Below are 26,654 nucleotides of genomic sequence, written 5' to 3'. Positions count from 1 at the left end.
TGCAGCGAGGGAAAGAATCCTGGAAGCCAGAGATCAGAGCAGTAATTGAATTTTGAAACCACTGTTTATCCCAAGAAAATCCTCGCTGCGCCTAGTGACCATGATTAGCTGAGACGGTTGGTTTAAAAAATGATGCAGTGAGGCGGGAAGATGCTAAGATTTATGCCAGACCTCGCGCCACGGCACCACGAGGGAACAGTGCACGGAGTCCAATGCTGCTTGGTTTCCAGCTCTGAAATGGGCTTCAATTTAAAGGTGGAACCTGAGCCTAATTTCATTGAGCGTGGTTAACAATCAGGGCCGAGCCTCGGTGAAATATGCAGCTCCTCTGGGCCGAGGGACACTAACTCGAGAGCTGTTGGAAAGCCCAGCGAGGTTACATTCCTGCTCGCTTGCACACAGACGTTGGTTTGGAGGGAGCACATCCGCTTGGAACCACTTTGCTTTCCTCAGCGAGCCTGGAGCCGGTTAGGATACAACCACAGCGTGGCCTCCTTGAAAGGAAGGGAGGCGTGCAGCGACGTTAAGTAACTCGCCCACAGTCAGTGGCTGAGGGCTCGATCCTGAGAAGAAGTTAGGTGCCTAACTCCCATGAGAGCTTGAGGATCAGGGCCTGAACCGCGACTAGAACCACGCAGCCCCAACTGCCGGTCCCCGTGTGGGCCGATAGACCAGCCCGGCTTCCTGTTTATTGGCTCTGGAAGCTTCCAGGTGAATTGATTAGTCCCTTTGTGCAGTTTCACTTGCCATTAAACTGACCCCGTTAAATTACCGCCAGCTCAGTCAGGCTTTGCCACGAATCATCGCCGGAGCTTGGCTGAGAAAGAGGCATCCAGCACCAAGAGAAAACTGGCAAGGTGACGGGTGGAGGGGTCAGCATGTGGGGGAGTGTCCTACGCACACCGACAATATGCAGCCTCCCAGAGAGAGACCACGCTCAGTCTGGAACTGCCCTTATAGGACCAGGCCTGTGGCAGCATTCAGCGTCGCAGCTGGACGGGGCCGATGTGTAAGCGGCAGAGCTAATGCGATCCTTCCAGCGCAGTTTTGCAATCCCAGGACGCTGCTGACTAAGCCGGGCTTGGCCATGCAAATAAATCGCCTTCGCCCACCTCTGTAAAATCCTGACTAACGGGCTCAGAACTGGCTCGGTCGGCTAGCAGAGCCAATTTGCTGCTGCCAGCACCAACACGTTCCCACGCAGCAAGCAACCCACGGACACCTCTCTGCACAGCGCCAGACACGCAAGGGGAGGGCCTGCGCTGTTGCACGGCTCAGCAAAATGGTCCAACTCTACTGTAAGCACGGTGCTGCATGGGGGAACCTCACCCGAGCCATGCAGCGGTAGGACAATGGCGTCTCCAGGCCACTGGGCCTCTGACCAGGACCCCAAATGGGCGTTGCACCTAGGAGGTGTTTGACCATCCCCACTGGGCTGAGTGGAGCCCTGACAGCACCCCCAGGACTGAGCCCCCAGTACATATGCAATGGCCCCTGGCTGAGCTGGCAGCAAGAACTGAACCCAGCACCTGGCTAGTAGGATGATTTGAAGTGCTGGGAAACTCAGCCCCTTGGGACAAACTTCTGCAGCTGGGAGGGAGCAGATCCCACACTGGCAAAGGGCTGGTGGACACAGGGGGGTAATGCACCCCATGGAGTGTGATTTCCAAAGCGCACCAATGTGAGGGCCATGAATTGGGCCGTGCTGACCCCATGGACGTGCTGTAATGGAGTGCAGCTTGAGACAGCACTACGTTAAAGCACACTAGCGAACCTTTAGCGCACAACAGCAGGGCTATGTGGCCCAAAGAACGTGCAACCCCTGCGTCTTCTTTAGAAATCACACCCCTCTACAGTGAATCACACTCCCCCATGTGGACAAGCCCGAAGGCCTGTCCTATGCACAGATTTTGTCCTAATATAACAACGTGGGCCGGGGCAGGGAGGGTGATTTTTACTGATAGTTATACCAGTACAATTCCTAGGGTGGATACAGTTAAACCAGTATAAAAGTGCTTTATACCAGTATAGCTTAGTCCCCTCCCCATTGGGAAGCCCAAAGCCTCTGCTGGGTTTGTGTCCCTGCACCCCCTTTCCAGAGAGAGCAGCCCCCAGAAGCTGCTTCCGGCTTGGACTCCAATTCCCACAGCTCACGGAGGAAGATTTACAAAGGGCAGGTCGGCTCCTGGCTCCCGGAGGGCTTGTCTGCACGGCCACATTACGGCTCCCTTGGAACTCGAGGCTCGTGTGTGATGCTGCTGTTAATGTGAGGTGGGCATCCAGAGCGGGAACACGGTGCAAAACCAGAGCGAGCACAACTCACCAGCTGCTGCCGTGAACCCTCTGCAACGTAGAGGTGGGCTTGTGCCACTCCAGTGCTGCTAGTCCTCCAACGCTTCCCCACAATTCCCCGGTGCCCATCGTTTCTCACCATCTCCCTCTTTCCAGCTGCTGGACCGGAAATCCAGCCCGGTGGGAGCTGGTCAGATCGCTACTCTTTATGCCTTTGCAAAGGTCCCTCTTCACGCACATACTTAACGTCAGCAAGTACTGTAGTTCCACTGAAGGGACGCTCACGTGCTTTAATAAATGAGTGATGGTCTGCATTGAAACGAGAGGCTGCGGGGTCAAGCCCAGCTGAGGACTCAAGCAATGGATTATTAAGTATTACTGCCTGGATTCTCCTTACTCTGTCATGCAAACCCCAGACTCTACCTGCTTGTTCTCTGCTCCGTGTAGGAGTGCAGGCTGAAGGGTAAGTGTTTATTTTAAAAACCCGCAACATTTATTAAAATGTTCATGGAAACCACGAGTAAACGATTCCACTCGACAGTCTGCAAGTTTTAATCTTAACAGCAATTTTGAGTAAGCGCAACAGCCCTTTGATTTGCGTCAATAAATATAAAAAAATATAATAAATTACATTAAAAAAGGTAACACTGACAGACAAGCAAAGGGCGTCTAGCGACACGAAGGAGCGCAGCGTGGGGAGCTGGGTGGAAGAATAAATAGAGAGAAGGCAAATGATTACATGGCCCTGGGGCTCAGCCATCCCGTCATCTGCAAAGCCACTTCACTGGCTACCAGAGGAATGTCCAAGTTAAGGCACTGGAACCTGTCCTCTTCTGGCACCGACAGGATAAAAAAAACAGCTGCTTAAAACGCGAACGCGCTGGATGGCGTCTCAGTGCCCAGCGAAAGGAAATGAGCAAGGAAATGGATTGAACCAGGCTTGGGATCAGTGGGTTTCCGCCCCCGGAAACTTGTTTGTTTTTAAGTTTAAACGGAATCATTTCATTTGACTAGAGTTTCATCTTCATCCTCTTATAAAGAGCAAAGGAAAAATCCAGGGCACTTTGACACAGCAAAGTCTTGGCCTGCCCTCGGCATGGAAACAAATGGAGGCCATTCTGGAAAATCCACACACTCCCGCCGGGCCGGAGAGGGTCAGCATGGCAGGGAATGAAAGACGAAGACAATGAGCCCCACTCTGCTTCGGCCAGCCCCGTGTAGGCAGCAGGTGGAGGAAGAGATCACCACGGGCTGTGTGAGCTCTTCGGCAACCCCAGAACCCGTCTGACATCAGGCCGTGAGGCTGGGTGCAGGGCTGCTGCCCTGGGGGGCCCTTTCCAAGGACGTCAAACACAACAGGGGTGTTTCTTCAGAACAGCCCCTGGTCTAGCGCCTCCCCCTGGAGCCGGCTGGCATTGTACGGCACCAGTCGCAGTTTCCAGGCCCGCAAGAGATTCCCCAGTAATAATCAGACTGACATTAGCAATAAATAAAGTTAACTGCTGTGGAGGTATAATGGGAGGCCCATGATGGCGGGAGAGACTGGCCGACTCCTCTCTGGGTGCTGCCCTGCCGTGGGCCGGCAGCCCTCGGTCAGTTTCCTCAGAGGCTCTTGGCTAGGGGACAATGCCAAGCGGGCGTCAATTCTCCACTTCAAGTATTCAACCGCTGAGTGCCTCTTCCCCTCCCGCAGCGACGCCTTCTCCAAGCAGGCGGCGAGGCTGCCTCCGCCGGGGCCAGCTCCTGCTCAGATGGAGATGCCCATGGTGCTCACCTGCTCCTTCAGTCCCAGCAGGCTGTAGGCGATTCGTTTCTGGTGGCCCGGCAAGCGAACCCCGATTTTCTTAATGTCTCTGGGGAAGACAAAGGCCCAGGGAATGTTAGCAGGCTAGAAGGGCCCAGACGCTGCCACCACGCGCTAATGACAGGAGCGGGCATTACTGACAGGGCCCCCTGGCAGAAAGGAGCTGGTTTGAACTGGTATCTTCAGGGGAGAAGGACGTTTTATCTGCCATTTACTGCTCCCCTGAGCGTCAATTCACTCAGCTCCTCGCTCCGTTCGCCAGCGGCGATGCACAAAGCGGCCGTGAAACGCTGGACCATGCAGCCCTGGTGTGGGGGGCATGGGCAGGGAAAGGGGGGGGCGGCTGGAGTAATGCTGCACCCCTGCCATCCTTGTCTGGGGCATTAGCCCCTCCAGCTTTGAGGCTGCCCTAAACTCCGCTGCAGACGTTGCTGAACTGCTTCAGGACAAAGGAGACACCACCAGCATTTCTGTCCTCTCCCGCCTCGTCCCCGTCTCCCCCGGCCCTTTCTTCTTCCCCATTTCTCTCTCGGCTTCTCCTTTACCCCATTTCCTGAGCTGATCTTTTAGGCCGGCTGCCGACGGCCCGATCCAAAGCCTGGTGAAACCAGTGGAAAAACTGCCAGACCTCAGTGGGCTCCGGGCAAGGCCCCGTGTTCTCAGCTGCAGCTGGGAGAATCTTTCTCATGCCCTGTCCTGACACTGCTTCCTTTTGGCAGCCCCAGTGCTGGAGCAATCAGGGAAGGCAGAAGAGCCTGTCAATTAAGGAGCCTCTCCCAGTCCTGTAAAGCCAGCTGATGACACGGTGCGTTCCCGGACTGGCATCTCTTGAGACATCGCCGAGCCACCTTGTGGGATAGGGCACGTCCAGGGGAGAAAACAGGCAGCTCCACACACCTCCACAGGTAATTAGTCTGGCTCGAGATGCTTCACAAATGGAGCACTATCCTCCTGAGGGGACCGAAGTGGGCAGGCCTGGCTTTGCCAAAGGTCACAGGCACGGCAGAGCCGGGCATCAGACCCAATGTCCCCCTCCCCCCACCCTGTGCTCTAGCCACTAGACAATGCTGCCTCCCTAGAGACCTCCCCCTTCATGCCATAGACAGACAGGCCAGCAGCTCAGTGAGCCTGGCTTCCTGCCTTGGAAATAGCCAGCTCCAGAAGATGGATGAACTGCCCCGGCATTGTTTGCAGCCCAGGAACACTGAGAGGCCCCAACACAAATCCAGCACCATGCAGGAAGAGCCAGCCCTTCTCCTGAACAGCTTAGGGTAGAAAGGGAAACTGAGGCACAGGAAAGGGAAGTGAGTTGCCTAGCAGGCTGGTGGCAGAACTGGGAATACAGCCCAGATCTTCTGAGCCCCAAACCAGTGCCCTATCCACTAGGCCACACTGCCTCCTCTGTGTTTAGCACAGGCAAGCGCCAGGCGAAGGCTCCCCAGGCAAGGCGAGAGATGAGAATCCTCTCGGGGCTAGCTGAGAGAGCTTTGTTTAGGGAACGTGATGTTCTGCAGCTATCCCTGGACACTCCTCCGCCATCTCTCTCCCTGGGGCATACAGAAAATATTCCCAGCCCTGGTCCAGCAGCCAGCGAGGCCTTCTGTTTACACAGGCTATATTTAACCTCCACGGCTTGGGGTGGTGTTATTTCCTGGGGGCTGAGGATGCAGCTTCCCGTGGCTCTGCCGGGAAGCCCGGCCATTGGGCTGCAGGAATTCAGGCCATGGGGGGAGGAGCAGGGAAGGGAGTGGGGCAAAACCGAGCCCAAACCACCCACTCCGAGGAAAGAGAGAGCACAAAGCGGCTTGATTCCCCTGCGTCAGCCCCTGGTCCCTAACCCGGGCCTGGCCCAGACGGGACGGGGGCGAGGCAGAGAGGGGAGGGGGCAGGGGTTAGCACTGTGCAGTGCTACACACAGCAGCTCTGGCCTTAGCCTGCATCCTGGCCTCCCTCTTCTGGGGCCAAGCCGGAGCTGGGAGTGCTGGAGAAAGACGAAACTCCTGGGGGGTGACTAGCCTGCGCCCCCGCTGTCTGATTAGGGACAGCTGAGGGGATCCTGCCCTCCTTGGCCAGAAAGCAGGCAGGGGCGGTGGGGAGGTAAGAGCAGACGGAGACAAGGGGAAACACTGCACTGGAGGGGAGAACAACACTGGCAGGGAACTAGGGGCTCCCCCAGGGGAAAAGAGAGACAGCTCTGCCCAAGATCAGCTGAGCGGCTCCAAGTACCCAGTGCAAGGAGGGGAGCACTCCTCTCTCCCCCAGACCCAGGGCTCAGGGTGCTGGCCCCCACCACTCCCACCGGCAGAGACAATCTGGCTCCCGGGAGGTGCCTGCTGCAGCCCATTCTAGCCTGCCCGGCGCTGGGATGCCCAGGACCCACTCTGCATCGGCCTGGGAAGCCCGAGCCTGTCCCCGGTGAAGGACTGGCCTGCAGCAAGCAATCAGCTTGGCGGGTGAGGGTGCCTGGATCAGCCCCAGTCCCTGCCCTGGAAACCCTTCGAGGCGAGGCCTGCCGGCGGCGGGCAGGGGAGCTGACTCACTCGTTGCTCATCTGCACCACCTTCTCGATGGCGTTGTAGCCGGACGACATGAAGTTCTCCGTGTACTGGTGCATCTTGATGGACTCCAGCCACTCGGAGACAGTCCTGAAGGGAACGCCCTCCGAGCCGCTGGTGCTGGGCAAGCGGATGGAGACCCTGCAAGAACCCAAAGCCCCCAGACCTTAGCGTCCCATCTCCCCTGGGCAGGGAAGCAGCGGGGCGGGGGTGGATTCCTCTGCAGAGCACCCAGGGCAGTTAAACCAAGGAGGGCGGGTCCCTGACAGAGGTCGCTTCTTCTTCCCCCAGGAGCCACATGGGTAACGCAGCCACAAGCAGGTGAGCTGAGCCCAAAGCACCCGCCCCCACGTGGGGAGATTCACGCCTCCCTTTCTTCTCAAAGGCCACAGGCATCCAACCCCATGGGAGGCGGCGCTGAGCTACAGACGCGCCGGAGCTGGAGAGCGGACGGCATGCTCCAGTGGACAGAGCACAGGGCCGGGAGCCAGGATCCCTGGCGGTCTAACCCGGCGCTGCCACCAGCTCGCTGAGTGACCTTGGATAAAGTGCTCGAGCTGTACTAGGGGGAGGTGGGGATAACAAACCCTGCTCCACGGGCTGGGGCGGTTGGGTGGGTTAAGTGCATCATGTCAGCAAGGGACAGGGTCGATGCTAAATGCTTTTTAATTAGCATTCACTGTTAGTCTGGGGGGGGCTCCCTTGGCCCAGCCGCTTTGATACAAGACAGCGACTGACGGGTCCCTTCTGCCGGTAGACGGGCCAGAGGCCCAGCCCCAGAGGGGACCACCTGCAGGAGCCCTGTCTCGCTAGCTCTGCTCAGCTTTCCCAGGATCTCTGCTTCGGGGGGATCCCTCCAGGGTGCAGCACAGGAGAGAAGCCGGGGGGAGCCCTGCCTGCCTGCCTTGATGCTGCAGCCCCTGCCCGTCTGGGCTCCACTCTTCCCAGCTTGCCCTGAGTTCATCCTTGGCACGGCCCCATTCTCCCTGCGTGTCCCTGCTCTCTCCTGCTGTCCCGGGTCTGTGAACCCCATCTTCCACCCAAAGCAATTTGTGGCTGAGCCGGGGCCAGGGGCCGGCAGGGGCAGGTGGAGGGGGCTGGCGGGCCAGTTGCCTACCGCGGGTCAAAGTCAGCCACGGTCTTGAGCGACTCGGGGGACCGGATGAGCTTGTCGAGGATGCTGACGATGTCGTTGAACTTGGGCCGGCGGTTCCTCTCCTGCTGCCAGCACTGCATCATCAGCTGGTAGATGGCGGAGGGGCAGTCCATGGGGGCGGGCAGCCGGAAGCCTTCGTTGATGGCTTTCATGACCTGCCGAGGGAAGGGGCACGGGGGGGGTGAGGGCTCCACAAGGGACACGGCCGGCGGATCAGAGGCAACAGGCCTGATCCTGAGAGGCGCTGGGCACCCGCAAACCCCCTTGATTCCAGGGGGAGCTATGGGCACTCGGTGCCAGTAGATCCCACGTGCCTCTTCCAACACGCTGGCAAGGCAAACGCAATTCACGGCACTGCGGGGGGGTGGCCTCCCAGCTCAGAGCGCGCCTGGTGGTGCGGAGAGCTGGCTGCCCCCGCGTGGAGCCCAGCCACAGGGCGTGGGGCAGGCGGGCAGGGAGCTCTCCCATAAATCCCCGGCTGGGCAGGGAGCGTCTCCTTGTCTCCTGCTCTGAGAAAGGACCCGGGGCTCAGACCATCCCAGAGAGCCCCACGGGGAGGTCAGGGCGCCTCGTTCATCATCCAATGGCCGAGCAAAGCCACGCTGTGCCCAGAGCGTACACCAGGCTGGCTGCGATGGTACAGCCTGGGGGCTCTGTGCCGTATGGGGGGGGGGGGTCTCATCCTGCCCATCGTGGGAGCTCAGGGTACGCCCCTTGCCACGTTAACCACACCCGTTCCCAGATGCCCACGGGCGTGGCACTGTGGCACTGCCAGGCGAGCAGAAGTTTGGGCCCCCCCCAAACTATTTCACATGAGCCACAAAGGGCCATCAGACGGGAAAGTGTCTCACGCCCAAACTGGGCGGGATTCCAGTCCCCAGCCCCTCCCCTCTGCCCCCATCCAGTCCTCTGGGATGCCCAAGCCCTTCAAGAAGGGTGACGGACGGATGGAGCGACACAGACAGACAGACACATGTTTTTTATCCTCCGCCCCCCAGGCCCCTTTGAAACACGGCCCATTGCACTGTCAGCGTGAGGGCGGCGGGCACAGCGCAGAGCCTGCGCGTGGGGCCGGACCCCCACCACAGGGGCGGGCAGCTGCCGTTCACAGGGGGAGCCTGGCAGCCGCGTCCCCCCTCAGGGCTGTTCACGGACGTAGGGTCAAGCTGGCCCCGCCGGCAGCGCTCACCTCGTGGTTGGAGAGTTCCCAGTAGGGCCGCTCGCCGTAGGACATCACCTCCCACATGACGATGCCGTAGCTCCAGACGTCGCTGGCCGAGGTGAACTTGCGGTAGGAGATGGCTTCCGGGGCCGTCCAGCGGATGGGGATCTTGCCGCCCTGCGGAGAACCACACAGCACAGGGATTGACCCAGCTGCCTACCTGCTCCGTCTCCTCCTCTGCCCGCGGCTGGGCACGCTGGAGCTGTCTGGACCCAGAGGCGGCTCTACGCCAGCGGGGCTCAGACCAAACCGGGCGCTAATGCTCTCCTCACGCTCATACAGCCCCACAGGGCACGGCTGTAACGGACGCACCACGGGGTTCTGTCGGGCCCGGAAACGTGCTCCTTGCTGTCCACCTTACGTCAGGCTGGGTGGCTGGGGGGACAGTTTGTCTGACATCCCATCAGCCACATGTCCACTGAGCATCGCTCCTCCACCAACACAGTGTGCGGGTCTGTGCACCAGGGTGAAGGAAGCAGATTTCCCGGGGGAGGCTCCCGTTGTGATCTTGCAGGCTCGTCTACTGCCCTTCCCCTCCCCCAAACGAATGGGAGGAGAGAATGGGATGGTATCAGCCCCCCACTTTGTGCCCCCTGTGGCCCATAACCAGCCCCGCTGTGTCTGCCCCCTGCACGGAGGGACCCTTCCACGGATGAACTGCTGCTGCCACTTCTTGGATCCTGTCTCATTACACGTCCTCTCTCCCGCTCTCTTGCAGTCCTACCTAAGGGCTGTGTCAGGGGAGCTGGCTGGGGGGGGGCTAAAGACTGGATTAGCAGGAGGGGCTGTGGGCTGGGGCTGAGGGGAGCTGGCAGAGCTGCGTGGGCAGAGCTGGTGAGGGAGGGCCTTGAGCCGTGGCATAGCAGGGGGAATCAGTCTCCCCAGCGCAGAAGATACCCGATGACCTTCCAGAGCAGGGCGGTGCATCTGAGCAGCACTTACGCTGGTGGTGTACGTGGCCTCGGGGTCATCCTCCAGGACGCGGGACAGGCCGAAGTCGGACACCTTGCAGACCAGCTGGCTGTTGACCAGGATGTTGCGGGCGGCCAGGTCCCGGTGCACGTAGTTCATGTTGGCCAGGTACTTCATGCCTGCGGCGATGCCCCGCAGCATCCCCACCAGCTGGATCCCACAGAACTCGCCGTCCTTCTCCTGTGTGACGAGAAGAGCCGTGCTCAGGAGGGGAAGGGGTTAAGCCGCCCCCTTGCCCGCATGCACTGTACTTCTATCGCCACCTCCCATTTGTATGGCTCCTAACCCAGCGCGTGCCACAAACGACATCTATGCAATTCAGCCAAAATGCAGCCACCTCTGGGGTGGAGGGCGGCTGCTCATCAGTGCACAGCACGACAGTGGGGGCAGGGAGGGTGAATCATGGCCAGGGCCACTGGCACATGGCAACTCAGTGCAAACTCAAAGGAAGGGCTTGGAGATCTTGAACGCCCAGGCAGACCCCCATGACTTATGGGTCCACACAGGACGCTGAATGAAAATCCCTGTGGGCGTGACTGTCCTCTCGCTGCACCTGCAGAGGATTGTGGACTACGGTTTACTTCGCGCTTGGCTCAGCTCCAGACATGGGAGGAAGCTAGTCAGTTTCCCAACCCGTTTCAGGTGGGTTTCACTTCCCGGCTGGGCGGCCCTCGGCATGCGAAGGCTGCAGGAGAAGGTTTCGTGGACTCGCATCCTCCAACACGCTTACCACTAGTTCAGCTGGGCTGAAAAAGCGAACCACGAAGGCAAATGTTTCCCTGCGTGTTAAACCTCGGTGATCCCCTTCCTGGTTATTGGACAAAAGCTAAATCCCAGGCATGGCCTGCAGTTCTCGACAGGGTCCCTTTAAAAACAGGTGGGCCTGGCTAGGACTGAATCGGGCTTCTCCTCTCCCAGTTCGTGAGCGAGGAAACACATCACCTACCCGCAGGAACTTGTCCAGGGCTCCGTTCTCCATGTACTCAGTGATGATCATGAAAGGTTTGTCTGAAAAGAGAATGGGAAAGCACGGTAAGGCGCGGCAGAGCTCCCTCACCCGGCACCAGCACCGTCCGGCGACGGCCCGTAGGCGTTTGTGCACAGCGCAGAAAGCGGAGCGGCGTGATGTTCAGGGGGCGGAGAGGTGGCTGGAACACAGCGTGTGGACACAAGAACGAGACCAGCGAAGGCGATTGTCATGCTGTTCCAAGGTTCCACCGAGCGTGGGTGTCATCCCCGCTGGTGAGCTGGGAACATGGCTGGCAACGGGGCGTGCTTGTGGGAGGGTCTACACCAGCCTGGCTAACAGCCACGCCCTGCTGAGCCGCCACATCCTGCTTCTACCGGTTGTTCTGGTGCCACCCCAAAATGCAGGGACCTTTCGGCAGGTGGGATCCTGCTCAAAGCTCTGCAGTGAGGGCTGACGGGATTTTTTTGCAGCCAGGTGTCACTGGGTTTGCAAACAGCGATTCTCCCTCCGTCGCCCCTGTGCAGAGCTGGCCGTTTTTGCAGCGAAATCATTGCTTTTAGCAGGAAAAACAGCTGGCCCTCACCCAGGGATCCCTCAGGTGGGAAGGGGCGGGGGTGCGTGTGTGGGGGGGGGTGGGGGCTGCTTACACTTGGAGACGACGCCCTCCAGCCGAATGATGTTGTGGTGGCAGAACTGGCCCATGATACTGGCCTCGCTCAGGAAGTCGATGCGCTGCTTCTCCGTGTAGCCGACCTTCAAGGTCTTGATCGCCACTGGGATGTCCTTCTTCGCGTGTTTCAGCGTCCCCTTGTAGACCTCCCCGAATTCTCCTGGCAGGAGGAGAGGAGGAAGAGGTTGTGACCCTCCTGAGGCTACTGGAGATCTGGGCACTTCCACTGCTGGGCAATGCAACGCAAAGAAAGGCCCGTCTGCCTCTTCTACGGAGGGAAAACCCCTTCAACTACAGGCTGCACCAGGAGGCTGTGTCCCCCCTGCACCGAGCATCACAGACTGCATGTCCTGCCTGCCCCAATCACAGCCTGCTTGAGGAAGGCAGGACCCACCTACCCCAGCCACGCACCAGCCGGAAGAGGGAGCGACCTACCTGCACCGATAACCTTCTGCCGGGTGATGCACGAGGGGTGAATCTCGGTTGTAAATTTCAGCACCGCCTGGTTGGGGTCTTCGTAGGTGTGGGGGTCCACATACGTCTTCAGGGGCTTCAGCTGTTCTGTGGGGAGGAGGCAGGGAGGGGACACAGAAGCAGGCATGAGGCTGGGGGTCAGGAGTCCCGGGGAGATCTCATCCGACCCAAAGTACAGTTCAGCTCATGGCCGTCTGAAGCCCAGCCACCCCGGCATCCTCAGCCCAACACCCGTTTTCTCCCCCGGCTGTCGGCAGGGACTCTGCCGACGTCAGGCTGGCAGCGTGGGGCCGCGTCTCCCTGGATCCTGCCCATATATTTGTGGCTCACACTGTGGGTTCCCCGTCAGTCACTGGGATCAGCTGAAGCTCCGGGGATCCAAGAGCCCTGCTCTAGAGATGGCTGTGGGGGCAACAGCACACACTGTGCAGCCAAGCTACACATCGCACAAACACCGCCGGGAACCCACACGACGGCCTTTCTTCAGCAGCCGGCTGTGGGGCCGGAGGCCTCTCACAGGGGGACGGGGCTTGTAGGGCCAGCTGCATGGGCAGGTGAGGAGAGACGCAGGGACTCCATCCGGCGGAGCTAGCTTAGCACAGAGCTGGGATCTGCCGCCCCCCCCCCTTTGGGGGCACATGCTCCCTGCGAGCCCCCGAGAGCACACTCCGTGCCGTGGGTCCCACCCGCCTCCCGCTGGAGCCTCTCACTCACCGGACTTGGAGAAGTAAACGTCCTCGGACGACTGACGGGCCCGGGAGCGCCTCTTCCTACAACAAGAAGCAGGGTTAAGCCCCGAGACGCTCCCCACTGCATCCCAGATCCCATGACCTGTGGCCCCGATGACAGAACATGCCAGACACGCTCGTCCCCCCATCCTTTCTTGCTGCCCAGAAAAGACCCCGGATCGATCCAGCCACCCGCCCTGCCTCCCAAAATAGGGGGTCCTGCACCCAGTCCCGCCTCAGGCAAAGCTCCCAGTGACTCCCAGCCTTGGGAACCCACCAGTAAGGAGCTGAGGGCCCAGAGGGAACAGACTAGGCTCTGGTCAATTTCACATCCGTGCTCTCCTGCCATGAAATCTGAATTGCCAAAGGTCAGTTCCTTCAGCAAACAGACAAAGGGGAACATTCCTGTTGTTCTTACACAGCCTAAGTTGGACCCTGCCCTGTCCGGTTACGTCTCAGCAGCCGATGCCGGGTCAGCAGTGGGGAGCCACGTGCTAACAGATGCCTGGGCTGGGAGCAAGGCAGATGTTAGCTGCCTGCAATTTTGCTCCCCCCGCACCTCCAGGCCAGTGAGTGCTTTGGCTGTGAGGGAAGCGAGATCCAACGGGGAAGAGAACAGGCCGCCGCTGCTGGGATATGGACGCCCTAACGAGGAAGGGGAGAGGATGTGCAAATACCTTCGCTGAAGGTAGAGGACGACAACTACCAAGACGAGTATCAAAAGGATCCCAGTGATTGAGCCGCTGACCACGGCCGGCACGTTCACACCCTCGGAGCCTGCAGGAGGAAGGAAAGGTTGTGAAGAAAGCCCAGGGGAATCTAACCACAAATCCCCAGCATGGCTCCTTTCCTCTGAGATTTAGCAACCTCCAGGCAAAGCGAGCGCTCACTCCTGCTGTGTGCATCGTTCCCTTGGTCCTGGAGAGGCCGAGTCGGGAGCGGGTCTGGCAAGTGATCAGAGCTGGGGACTCAGAGTCAAGACACTCGAGTTGTATTCCCATAGACTCTGTGCCACTGACTCGCTGCATGGCCTGGGGCAAGTCACTTCCCCGCCCCATGCCTCGGTTTCCCCAGCTGGGAAATGGAGGTAATAAGAGTGGGATCTGCCCCGCTCTCACATACTCACCCTCAGCACTTGTCTCAAATTCATACTCCATGCTGTAGGCCCCCTGGCCTTCTTGCGTCAGGGCCTGGACCCGCACCACGTACTTGGTGCCCGGCGTGAGCTTGGAGAGGGTCACCGAGTTCCCTTCGGAGCGCAGGACCGAGTAGCTGTTCTCATCCATCTTCAGAAAGCAAAACACACAACCCCCGCCACAAAGATCAGCAGCTTCGCGGGAACAGCCAGCGCCCCGGAGCCCAGCACGTGCAGACAGGGCCCTGCTGGCGGCGGAAAGGACGAGCCAGTGGCAGCAACAGCCTGGCACAGGGATCAGTGGCCGAGGCCAAGCTGGCGAGGATAATCTGGCATCACCTCCCCCGCCCCCAGTGACCTGACGAACCTCTGCATATTCCTGGGAGCCGCTCCAACAGCTTGACTCAATCTGCGGCTTGGGCATCCAAGCCATGCCCTCCCCTTCCAACTGGCCCCATGGGCAGACCAGCTAAGAAGCTGTGGGCCTCTCTTCTTTCCCTCTAAGCCCAGACCCTTAAATACCCCAGGAACTTGGCTGCGGACATAAGGACTCATGACACACACAGGTCCACACGTACGCAGGTGTCGGAGCAGCCACTCCAGGCCCTTTGGCCTGGCCGGCAGGTGTGACTAGCATGGGAAGTGAACCACCAGCCCTACCTTCTTGCTGTAGGTGACCTCGTACTTCCAGACGCGGCTCTGCTGCCGGGGCTGGACGGTCCAGGAGATGCTCAGGCTGGTCTGAGTCTGGCTGTCCAAATTCACCGACGTCACCCGGGGAGGTTCTGGCCAAAGGAGAAGAAAGCTACGCTCAGCCGGGTGCCAGCAGATGTGAAGCCAGCACCGCCAGGATGCCGGCCCAGCGGCTTTGGCAGAGCTGCTAATACACAGGCGTGGCCGGCCCACCCATCTAACCATGCACGTGTTCTTCTGCTTTACCGTGCTCGCCGGCGGATGGTTTCCTGTGTAGCTAAGCGGCAGAGGTGACATTCGGCTGCTTTACCACACCCCATCTAGCCCTTTCTCTGATGCCTGCCGAGCCCCTTCAAATCTCAGTGCTGACGTTCCCGGCTTTCCCACGTGAGCCAGTGCACATCCCTCGTGCGTGTATCCATCACACACCCCTCCAGGCACTTCGATGTAAGCCCGTTGGGTATGCAGGCTGACCGCCCCGGACCTCTCACCTGTCTGGTTGACGCTGATGCTTGCAGTGCCATAGCTGCGGCTGGGGCTGAAGGAGGACACCCCGTTCCTGGCCTCCACGGTGAAGGTATAGTTCACGTGTGGCTCCAGGTCGCTGATGGTCAGAGACGTCCCGGTCAGCCCCTGGGGGTGGTCTGAGTAGCGGATGCTGCTGTCACAGGGCCGACACTCCCCCGACTCCGGCCAGCACTGCTCACACGTCACGCTGTAGGTGACATCCTTGCGGTCCCCCGTGTCGCGGGGCGGGGACCAGCGCAGCTGAACCTTGGCGCCCAAGCCAATGGCCCGGATGTCGTGGGGCGCAGAAGGGGGACCTGGGTGGGGGAGAGGAAAGGTCAGGGTGCAAAGGGCCGTTTCGAGGGCAGGGTGAAGACAGCACATGGCTCCCAGAGCAGAGATGAGCTGAGGAGTGACACCCAAGCGACATGCTCCAGCCCCTGCCCCGGGGAACAGCCGCCAGATCCATCCCCCGGGACTACCCCTGCCACAGAGTCGCTACCTGTACGGAGCTACCGTCTTGAATGACTGTCACTACAGGAAGTGCCGCCCTCAAAGGGGCGGACGTTTCACTGGGGATGAGGGGCGGGACTTCCTGTTGCGACGGCATCTGGGGTATCACTGGTGGGCAGTGAGACTGAGTGGCAGGACTCCTGGGTTCTATTCCCAGCTCTGCCGCTGGCTCACAAGGGGCAAATCGCTTGACTGCTCCGTGCCTCAGTTTCCCTACTTATACAACCTGTGGGGAAGCCCTTACCTACCTCACCCACTGAAAGCACTAACGCGCACAAAATGCTCTGAGATCCTCAGGGGAGCAGTGCTATCCTAGACGAGCAGAGGTTGGGAAAACGGAGCAGGCCCCGACCTGTCTAAGGGGCAGCGCGGCTGGAGCGGGAACGCGGGTGACAACAGCGGAGAGTTGCCACCACGGCGGGATCTCGTACTTACGGGTGCAGGCAAAGGACACTGGATCTTCTGCCGCCCGGAAATAGCCTTCCTCACACGGGCACGAGGTGGAGCCTTCAGGAGAGGCCAGCGTGTGCGAGGGACACTGGGCGCAGGCATCGCGGGAGACGTCTGGCTTGAAGAACCCAGCGGGGCAGGCTGTGCGGGGAGAACACGGCACAGGTTAGGCTTTGCGGGCACTAACGGGGGGCTCCCGTAACCACCACTGACGGCACTGAATGCGCTGCATCTGCAGAGCCTCCAGGGATCCCGGCCTGACCCCTGGCGACCCAGGAGAACGCGGGACCTGCAAAGTGCTGGATGAAACACGGGAGGGACTGAGCAGGGAGACGGTGACCAGTGGGTCTGACTCTGCAGATCTGGGGACAGCTCCTCCGATGTCCGAAGGACAGGGGGAGGCAGCATTCCAGCGAGGGGCAGGAGGCAGTGTGGGACACAGCCCCGGGTGTACACAGCCACGTCCCTCCAGCGCTAGCCCCCAGCACTCTGAACGGGCTGTATGTTTCCAGGAGGGAGCAGGGCTGGCGGCTTCCTTTCTACCAGTAAGTGCCAGCCATGATCTAAGCATAGAAACAAACTGGGATGCAGGCGGGTGCAGGGCTGGAACGTCTGAGGCCTGGGATAGGTTTTGCTTTCGGTGTAAACTTCCGCCTCCATCCCCGGATCTCCCCTTCGCTAGAGAGGAGAACGGGGCAACTCTGCAGCCTGGAGCCCTGCTCTCGCCTCGCACAGAAACCAGAAGGCAGACGGGGTGGGTCCTCCTCCGGGCCTGCCCAGCCTCCCCTCCAGCAGTATTAACGGGCCAGGCAGACAGAGGCAGACACACACACTGCACGTTTCCACTCCAAGAACAGCATATTCCTCCCCCAACAACCTGGCCCTTCAAACTTCCCTCTTCAAGGTTTACAGCCGACCCGGCAGCCCCCGCATTCCAGGGAGGGGGGATGGGTCAGGGCTCCCCCCGGAATGCCTCAATTGGCTAATCAATCACGGTGACCGGAGGCCTCCTACTCTCCTAAGAGCCGAGCCCACTCCCTCTGCAGCCCCCCGCGTAGGAACAGATCCGATACATGCACCCAGATGATGGGGCTTCGGCTCTAAGCTCTTTGGGGCAGGGCAGTATCTTTATTACGCATTTGTACAGCGCCTAGCGCAATGGGGCTCTGCTCTCTGCTTGGGGTCTCCACCGCAATGCCAACCAATCATCACCACGCTACAGAGGACAAGCCTGTGGATCAGTCTCTCAGCATCCCTCCCGCAAAGAAACCCCTTCCCACCAGTGGTGCTGGTTTTTTACAGCAACAGGGATGAGGAAAATGTGTGTCAATGCAAGAGAAAGTGGCTGAAAAACCACAGAAATTGGCCAGGGGGAATCGGGGGCAGGTACAGAGCCTCAAATTAACATTCACTCTTTTTTTGAGCGGTAACATAGTCCTAGGTCACACGCTGATTTTATCCTGCTCTAACCCTGGCAGTTAGAGGGGTGACTTTTTGCCAGTGCTCTTATACCAGGACAACCCCTAGTGTGGACGTGGTTATATTAGCATAGAGGGGCTTTATACTGGTGGGGCTTTTCCCCCTTCTCTACAGAAACAGCTGGGCCAGTACACAGCCACCTTTCTACCACTCTGGCCATGCACACAAGGGGGTTGGGGCATTGTAAACAGACCGATTTCAAACTGATACAGTTCAAGGGATGCGAGACCTGTGCAGACCAGGCCCTATCTCATGACGATGGGGCCCTACGGGACGGATCCCCTCCAAAGGGCTACGCCTGGTTGGTCGGGATTGTTTGCGGACTCTGCTAGCTGCGTTGGTTTCGTTAAACAAAGGGAGTAGCAGGGGTGGAGGGAGCCTGGGTCATTCCCCATCCAATCTGGGTTTTCCACAGGAACCCAATTTCCACCTCCTCACCGCACCCTAGGCTGTGGGGGTTGCTTCCTTCAGTCTTCCGAAAAGGAAGCGGTTTCGGCAGCCGGGCGGCGGGGCTTTTCAGTTCCTCCGCTCTGCCTGGAACAGCGATTCTGGGCACTGAGTCCCGCTCTCCACCGCTGTGCTTCTTTAACAGACACACAAAGATCTCGACCAAATGCTGAGACTGCCCTGGCCCCAGCGTCCCAACTGCAGGCAGCTAAGCAAACAAAGGGGGATGCACGCTAGCCCAGCTGTGCTGTGGCCACAGTGGCGGGGGTCTTGGCGACACATGGGGAAGGGGTGTTATTGACAGTCACCGGTCCCTTCCCCCACCGCAGCTAAGAACCCTTCCCCCCCAGCCCTGATGTTAGGAAAGTTTTCCCCTCCCGACTTCCTCTTTTCCTGGGCAGTTAAAAAAAAACCAGCCACTTCTCCCAAAGCCAGGCCCACCCCCCAGTTAAATATTTCGTGTGTGGTCTCCACTGCGCTTGCCCTGCTCGGTGCTTCGGCTGCACACTGAAACAATAGGGCAGTAAACCTGTCAGGGGTTCACGGGTGCCCAGCGGCCGGCTTCCTTCCTCCCACTGGAGAAGGGCGGGAGGGGGGCAGGAGAGACCCTGGGCCCTCTCTGCAGCAATGTAAGGTATAGGACGTTAACTCCCAACTATTAAACGCTGATGATGACTGTGATTCGAGAGAGACAGACAGCTGGGGGGTGCGGAGTGCAGGGTCTGAGTTCACAGACCCCTGCGAGGTGCACAGGATACAGACACCTCTTTGTGTTCCCTGGACGGAAGGAGGCGGGGGCGAAGCTTTCATGGAGACAGGGTGGGTAGTGGGGACTCTGGCAGCAGGCGGAGAGGCGGGCGGCTAAGAATATCTGTGTTTATTCCTGGAGATAAACTCCTTTGTTTCCTGCCCGCTGGGCTCCCTTTCACAGGGGCCAGCGAGTCCAGGGTTGTGCCGGGAGGTCAGAGAATCTCTCGCCGCACAAAGGGCAAATTCCATCCTCCTTCCCTCCCCGCCATCCCGGGCAGGAAGCGCCTCCCTCTCGGTCCCAGAGAGGCAGCTCACAGGCACGTGGCCGGTGGAGCAAGGTGCTCGCTGGCCTGCCTGGAGGGCAAGGAAGCCAGTTGGGTGGGAGCCACTGGCGGGAAGCGGGGCACTGCCAGAGACAGCGACCGGCCGGTCCCTCCCTCCAGGGCATGCTACAGACCCCCAGGTGCTACAGCCCGGGGGCAGAATCAGACAGTGTCTGTGACGGGCACTATACCAGACAGACAGTCATAACCCGACCCAGCCTTTGGGGTAGCTCCTGTAACACCAGGTCCTTCTTCAGGGCCCAGAGACTCGGGTAACTCCTGTGAGCTGGTTGGGGAGGGAGCGGGGTAGGTGGGTGGAACAGTTCCTTCAGGGTCACCCAAGCTCTGCCCATCCGAAGGCCTCATGGGCTCAGACGCAAGGTGCTAGCCACACCTAGCCCCACTTGTTCCCATAGAGGGGTGCCCCTAGAGACTACATGTCCCAGCATGCAATGCTCCACGGGGCACATAACAAAGGGGCAGTCCATGGAGAGGCCACTGTGACCCCCGTGCAACGCTCCACCCCCGTGCAACACTCCACTGGGCCAGCACCATGGCAGGTGCCTGGCTGCATGCAGCGGCGTGGGCAGCCATCCTGCACTGCATGCTGGGACCTGTAGTTTCTGCAGGCTGCACCCCTGGGCTTAAATTAAGGGGGGGGCCACGCTCGGGGCTCTGGATTTCTGTTGGCCACGTCGGGCCCTCATGGTCAGGACTCGCTCAGCTCTGGCCAGCAGAGGCATAGGGCAGGAGACCCCCAAAAGGAAGAGCAGGGTCTACCTGGGACAAAAGGAGGGGTCGACCTCCACGGGTCACAATGCGAAAGGGCTGCCTGACTTAACGAGGGACACCCATCAGCAGGCGCCCGCCCCCCACCCCACACACTCCTGCAGACACAGTGCCTCCATTCAGCCAGCACAGAGAGCTAGTGTCTGCACAGATAACCTCTCCACGGCCTGGGATCCGCCGCGTGGGGGTGGGGAGGGAATGCAGCCCTGGCCTTCCCAGTCTTGTTTTCCCAGGACAATGGAGGGGGGGGGGCGCGGATAGGGTGGGAAGAGGGAGGGGAAAACGGGTAAGGTAGGAGCAGAAGATGGCTGGAGTGTGGCTGACAAACCAGAAGGAGACGGGACGTGGTGGAGAGGGATGCTGCTGCCCAGCATAGGAGACATCTGTCAATGCCAAAACGGTTAGGGCTTTGGGCGAGTGGCACCGGCAAGCCAGATCAACTGGCACAGGAGATGCTCCGGGGAATGCTAGTGCAACAACACTCCGGATTCAGCTGGGCCTGCAGACTGGCACCTCGCTACCAGGGTCACCCATCATTTCACCCAGCTTCTTTACCAGATGACTGGAGGATAGCTAATGTGACAACCCTTTTTTTTTTTTTTTAAAAAAAGACTCCAGAGGTGATCCCAGCAATTACAGGCCAGAAAGCCTCACTTCAGTACCAGGCAAACTGGTTGAAACTATGGTAAAGAACAGAATTACCAGACACAGATATGAACAGATTTTTTGGGGGAAAAGCCAACATGGTTTTTGTAAAGGGAAATCATGCCTCACCAATCTACTAGAATTCTTTGAGGGGGTCAACAAGCATGTGGACAAGGGTGATGCAGTGGATATAGTGTACTTAGATTTTCAGAAAGCCTTTGACAAGGTCCCTCAACAAAGACGCTTAAGCAAAGTAAGCAGTCGTGGGATAAGAGGGAAAGGCCTCTCCTAGATCAGTAACTGGTTAAAAGATAGGAAACAAAAAGTAGGAACAAATGGTCAGTCTTCAGCATGGAGAGAGGTAAATAGTGGCGTCCCCCAGGGGTCTGTACTGGGACCAGAACTGTTCAACATATTGATAAGTTAGCGTGGGGCGGCTTAGGCCTTTTTCCAGCTGAGACTTCAGGAGGCCATGATCAATGGGGAATTTGACCGGGACACAAGCTGATTTCCCTGCACTACAGAGTGGAGCTGTGTCCACTGGAGACCCAGGCGTCCCTGACCCTGACTCCATTGCAGCTCTGGGCAGCTCCCTCGCCCGCTGGCGAACAGCAGCACGGGGGAACAGATCATCATTTGACAAGGCTGGGCAGGGGCTGCCGGCACAGCTGGGCTCCCCCCCCACAACCTCACTTCCATAGAAGGCCATCGCCCCTGCAATGCCAGAGCCCGGGACCCGATAACACCGGGGGCTTATCCAGCCATGGTGGGAGGACAGCGCGATCATGGCCTGCATCAGGTGAGGGGACCGGTCACACCGAGGGCCCGCGGTGATTCAGGGCGCTGGAAGTCTCCTTATCCGGCTTGCTCCGAGCTCCTGTGGGCGAGAGCTGGAGATCCGGCACTGAACGGCTCCTTTATGCAAACCCATGGATTATCTCCCATCGTCGCATTCCTGACCCTAACAAAATAGAGGGGCCCCTCTCCCTCCCTGCCAGGTCCTCTCCCCCCCCCCCACTCCTTTATCTCCCATTTGTTTCATTCTCTTCCTCTCCACCCCTGGAAAGGCTGAGCTCTGCCAGGGCGGGGGCTCCAGCTACAGACGGTGCCCTCACTCACAGCACCTCCTATGTGCAGGCTGTGAAGGCCCCTCTGCTCACAGCACCCCCATGTACACTGGGGAGGGGGCTGTACCCCACTTTGCTGCTTTCCCATCACCCTTACCAGGCTGCTGTCTTCCCTGGACTCACAGGTCCACGGCTGGCTCTGGGGGCGCCCAGTCCATCCCTGGGATCCCATACTGGGGCCCAGCGCCCTCCACTCCCACTGACCGCAGGCTGTGGATGGCGCTCAGCACCGTGCGGGGTCAGCGTTGGCACAAAGCTCCCTTTAGTTTCAGGGGGTCCCCAACCCAGGCCCTGCCAGGTGAGCGGCGCAGGGACTGACCCCCTGTGCCCTTCTCCAGGGCAGAGCCCCCAGAATGCAGGGGCGGCTGCCCAGCCAGTGATACGGCTGGACTGGCTCATGACAGCCCTGAAGAGAGCCGGGCACAGCGGGTGGGACGAGCGTCCCCTGCACAGCTCTGCCTCTCAGTCCCGACCCGCGGCCCCCTGCTATCCTGGCCCTGGGCTCTCCCCACCCACAGCTCGGCTGGCACCCCTCAATCACACTGAGCCCCTCCACTGCAACTTTAGCCTCAGGATCCTCCTGTCTACAACGCAGGGATGCAACCTTCTGTTCCCGACACGGCTCAGAGAGCTGAACCTCCAGCCCCCCCCCAAGGCCTTGGTCCCAGCCCGCCTGCTCCCAGCACCCAGGACACAGCGCACCTGGGATGGGAGCTGGTGTCCCCCGCAGCATTTAAGCCAGGAGCTGGGGGGGGGGGGGGGCGCGAGGGGAGGGGGGGGGGCGGAAGCGCTTCCTGATTTATTGCTGCTTCCCTGGAGCCCTTCGGAAGGGCAGATTGGCAGCTCACAGGCCAGCCCAGTCCGCCCAGCTCCTGGGTCCAAAGGCTGGGGCAACTGACAGCTGCCACTCAGCCTCCTTGCTAGCTGCCAGAGCGCCCTTGTCTCAGACTCGGGGGGCGAGATCCATAAACTCCCCCCAGCCCAATCCCCAGCTCCACCCACCCACACACACACACACACCCCACACACCCACACCTGGTGTCAGACGCGAGTGCCCCACGAAGGCAGGCCCAGCCGCAGCACCTTCACCCCCCTCCTGGGGGGCTGGTGAGGCCCTGATCCGGGGAGCCGGGTGGACCCCGAGCCCAGCAGGCCCCCGCGGACACCAGGGCGGAGCAGGGCTCCGTGCTCCCCACCACTCTCCCACCTGGCGGAAGCCATTTCTCAGGCCCAAGCAGAGATGCTGACAGCATGGACAGGCTGAGCGTGGGAAGCGGAGCCCCTGCCCGCCCATTTCCCGCTGCCCCTCCCGGGGGGAGGAGACCAGCTGCTCCAGGCCTGCCCAGCTCACAGCGGGGGGGGCACACGCCAGTTTGGCAGGTCTCAAGCTGGGTTTCTCCAGGCAGGCACCTGCTGTGCTTAAACCGCTGGCCCCATCGGTCCCTGCCGCGGCAGCCAAGGACTGACTGGGCCATGGGTTCTCTCCTAGAGGGTGCCCGCCAGGGGCGCTGGGGCAGGGTTATGCCAGGCTGCTGCCTGTGCAAGCCAGCACTGAACTGGGGGTTTCTGGGGGATGCGCTGGCTTTGGGGGCACACGAGGAAGAACAAGCCCAGGCAGGACAGGACGTGACCTGGGTGTTAAAGCTCCCCTCCCCCGGCAGAACGGCTCCTGCGCACCATCCCCCTCCCCCACCCCGCTGTCCCAGGACCCGGCGCGAATCCCCATAAATCAAACCCTTCCCCACTCCTTGACCTAGGGGCTCCTGGACACCCCTGGGCTCCCGAGGGTCTACAGCAGGTGTGTGTTTGCATTGGGGGGGGGGGGGGGGGAGATCAATTCCACCCGGCCAAGCTCACACCGTGCCCCCCGCCTCTGGCACCACTTTCTGTGCAGCCGGGGTTTATCTGCCAGCGTCCCATTCCCCAGCCCACGGGGAGGCTCCCGCCGCCCCCTCTCCCCGCCGCATTCTTCACCACTCATGTCATAGGGGAGTTGCCAGCCCGGCACAGGCATCTGCTCCATCGCTGGACCCCCTTCCCCCAACACTGCTGCCTATTGTTCAGGAGGGTTTCGTCGGGGCGGCTCAGTTCCCTGCGCTCGGGTTAGCTGGTGCCCTCTCCAGCTCCGAGGCCCGGCCCCTCGGGGCGCCCCCCCAGGGGGAGCGGGGCAGAGAAGAGAATGAATGGCAAACACTCTCTTGGAAAGAGATGCATTGGCCCCGGGCAGGCAGAGCCGGGGGGGCTGCAGGTCGGAATTGAGGGGCACCGGCAGAGCTGTGCAGGGGAAGCCGGGAGCTCCCCAACCTCCCCCGCGCGCACCCCCGGCTGGCCGATGCCTTTACCTTTGCAGCTCTCCTCTGCCTTCTCGTAGCCGGCCCGACAGAGGCACTGCCCGATGGGCACCAGCCACTCTCCGTCCGAGTTGCAGTGCATGCTGGGCTCCTCGCTGGCCACCGCATCCTCCACGCAGGCGCCCCGCACCTTGACCACCGCCTGCGAGTCGGCGCCGGCGATGGTCTCCGGGAAGAGCGCCATGTTGCGCAGCACGCCGGGGCACTTCTTGTAGTAGATGCGGACGGAAAGCAAGGCCACGCAGGCCCCGATGTCCTGGAAGGCCAGGTAGAAGCCCTTGCGGCTCAGCGGCCCCACCGAGCGCACCTCCACGTTGAGCTTGACGTTGCGGGAGGCGAAGTCGTCCTGCACGGTGATCTCGTCGGGCGCGATGGTGTCGATCTTCTTGAACTGGCGCTTCTGGAAGTTGGTGCCGTAGTCCACGTCCGACTCGGCGTAGTACAGGTTGAAGGTCTCCTTGCAGGAGCTGGCCCCGCCCGGGAAGCTGTTGCAGTCGCGCACCGTGAACTTCAGCTCGACGAAGATGCGCGTGGCTTCGCTGCGGTAGATCCAGTTGGTCCGCAGCCAGTTGTCCTGGTCGCTCTCCATCACGTTGCAGACCGAGTAGATGTAGATGAGGGAATCGTTCATGACGTTCTGGAGGAGATCCCACTGCCCGGGGGAAACGAGGAGTGAAATGAGAGCAAACTGGACCCAGCCAGAGCTGGACCCTAGGAACTGCCAGCCCAGCGCCCATCTCTGACGGGCAGAGGAAGGTGCAAGAAGCCCTGGCTAAGTTTCCTCCTGACCCCATCAGCTGGAGGTTGGCTCACGCGGTGAAGCAGGGAGCGGAGACCTGGCAAACCCGGCAGCTCCCTTGGCTCTGCCCTGCACGGAGGCCTGGCGGTTTGAGCCCAACACCACCCAGCCACTGCATCCGGTCTCAGATTGCTTTCCCCACGCCCTCCCTGTCCGCTGCCCGCAGACACGCTGCCACTGGCCATGGATTGACAGTGACCCTCAAGCCCCCTGCGCCCTCATCAGCGAGGAAGGCCAAGATACCAACCTCCGTTTTTACACATGGGGAAACGGAGGCACATGGCGGTTCAGGCCCAACATTGTTAAGGTGCCTCTGATTCTGGGTGCCCAACTCAAGCCCGCAAAGTGTGAACAGAGTTCAGACCAAGCTGCCCGCTCCCTGCTACTGCCACCCCTGCGGACCAGCTGCTCTGTTCTGACCCAGTCCCCGGGGCCGGGGGGAGGGGAGCTGCTACCAAATTATTCCACGTGTTGGATATTCTGACCCACAGAATTCAGTCTAAGGCCTGGCCAGCGCTCCTTGACAACAACAGGTCTCTTTGCACGGGGAGGGAGATCAGGCGGTCGGGATCCGGCCCAAGATGGCCAGGGTGGAGGCTGTGTTTGGGAAAGGCAGCTGGGGCTGGACCCCCCTTGTTGCTGGAAATAGCCAAGGTTTAGCAAACCCAAGGGATTCACTTGGCACGGCGGAGGGCAGAGCACACCGTCCGTCTGATTAACCTCCTGACATGGCCCACGGCAGGGCAGGAGATAGGAAACCCGCCAGGAGATACCAAAACAAACAGCAGGTTGGGTTGGGGCAGGGGCAGCCAGCTTGGGGGTCTTCGCACTGCTGAAAACAAGGGACATCTGATCCCCCACGGGAACCCTCCAGGCCTCCAGGCCCCCCTCCGCCCGCCATGCAACTCCCCCGTGGAGCCAGGGGCGGGAACGTTTCACAGCGGTCTAGCAGGGCCGGAGCACAGCTTGCCCCCCCCGAGAAGGCAGGAGGGGGAAAGCAGAGGGGCCGGACTGGCCGGGACGGTTTGTCTGGCTGCAGCAGGGGATGGGCGAAGGGTTATTTGATGGAGTGCTCGTAGTGCGGCTCCAGCCACCTCGGGCCAGGATCCCAATGCACCGACCGGCTCTGCTGGCCCTAGGTACCCCTAACCCCCATTGTGTCTCCTGCAGCCCCCCCTGCAGACTTGCCCCTGCTAGTCTGGCTGTGGGCCTCCTTGCACAGCTCGGCCGGTGCCCCTCAGCCCTGACCCACGGCCCCCTGCTATGGTGGAGAAGACCAGCAAACTCATCTCACTGGGGGCGGTGCAGTGGCTTTGCCTCCAGTCTCCCCCCGGAAGGGCCAGTGCGGCAACGCAATGCAGCAACCGCAGCCCGGCCGCACCGCTTGGCACGCCCCCCGCCCCACTGCAGCCAGCACTTGGCCCCTCGCGCGCTGCGTCCCCCTGCAATCGGGCGACCCACGGAGCATGACCCCCACCTCGATGCTCTGCTCCCTGACCACAGGGACCGGGGAGCCTGCCCTCAGCAAGAGTCTGGGGCCCAGGCTCTGAGCTCAGTGAGCTGGGTCCATACAAAGGAGGGGTCAGTGCAGGGGGGGAGGGGTGCCTCAGTTTCCCCATCTGTACAAGGGGACAACCGTATTGACCTACCTCACCAGTGTCTAGTGTGTGTGGGAGGGAGATTAATCCAGACTAAAAAGTGCTTTGAGATCATCCCACTGACGGGGCTATCGCAAGGCCAGAGTCATGCACAGATTGGTTTGAACTGACCTGATCAACTTTAAAAACTGGCTGCAGAAAAGCA

At 60.3% G+C, this 26,654-nt stretch overlaps 1 protein-coding gene across 1 annotated transcript in view; it reads right to left on the bottom strand.

Moving 5' to 3' along the window:
- Positions 1–2,305: 2,305 nt before the first annotated feature.
- Positions 2,306–26,654, bottom strand: part of EPHA2 (EPH receptor A2) — a 34,156-nt gene continuing 9,807 nt past the window's right edge. Inside the window, exons 3-17 of the mRNA XM_067566225.1 lie at positions 24,044–24,704; positions 16,127–16,282; positions 15,163–15,495; positions 14,639–14,763; positions 13,970–14,129; positions 13,521–13,620; positions 12,830–12,885; positions 12,077–12,202; positions 11,619–11,801; positions 10,948–11,009; positions 9,972–10,181; positions 8,997–9,146; positions 7,769–7,962; positions 6,637–6,792; positions 2,306–4,145 (exon numbers count right to left, since the gene is read on the bottom strand). Of these exons, the coding sequence (XP_067422326.1) occupies positions 4,040–4,145; positions 6,637–6,792; positions 7,769–7,962; positions 8,997–9,146; positions 9,972–10,181; positions 10,948–11,009; positions 11,619–11,801; positions 12,077–12,202; positions 12,830–12,885; positions 13,521–13,620; positions 13,970–14,129; positions 14,639–14,763; positions 15,163–15,495; positions 16,127–16,282; positions 24,044–24,704 (2,778 nt within the window). The 3' untranslated portion in view covers positions 2,306–4,039. The remainder of the gene's footprint in view (positions 4,146–6,636; positions 6,793–7,768; positions 7,963–8,996; positions 9,147–9,971; positions 10,182–10,947; positions 11,010–11,618; positions 11,802–12,076; positions 12,203–12,829; positions 12,886–13,520; positions 13,621–13,969; positions 14,130–14,638; positions 14,764–15,162; positions 15,496–16,126; positions 16,283–24,043; positions 24,705–26,654) is intronic.

The sequence above is a fragment of the Emydura macquarii genome, unplaced genomic scaffold (genome assembly GCF_026122565.2).
Source record: "Emydura macquarii macquarii isolate MOO-44397 ecotype Brisbane River unplaced genomic scaffold, CSIRO-AGI_Emac_v2 contig_2768, whole genome shotgun sequence".
In the NCBI taxonomy this organism is placed as follows: domain Eukaryota; kingdom Metazoa; phylum Chordata; order Testudines; family Chelidae; genus Emydura; species Emydura macquarii.
Note: the sequence above shows the minus strand (reverse complement) of the source record. Positions and strands in the feature narration are given on the sequence as shown.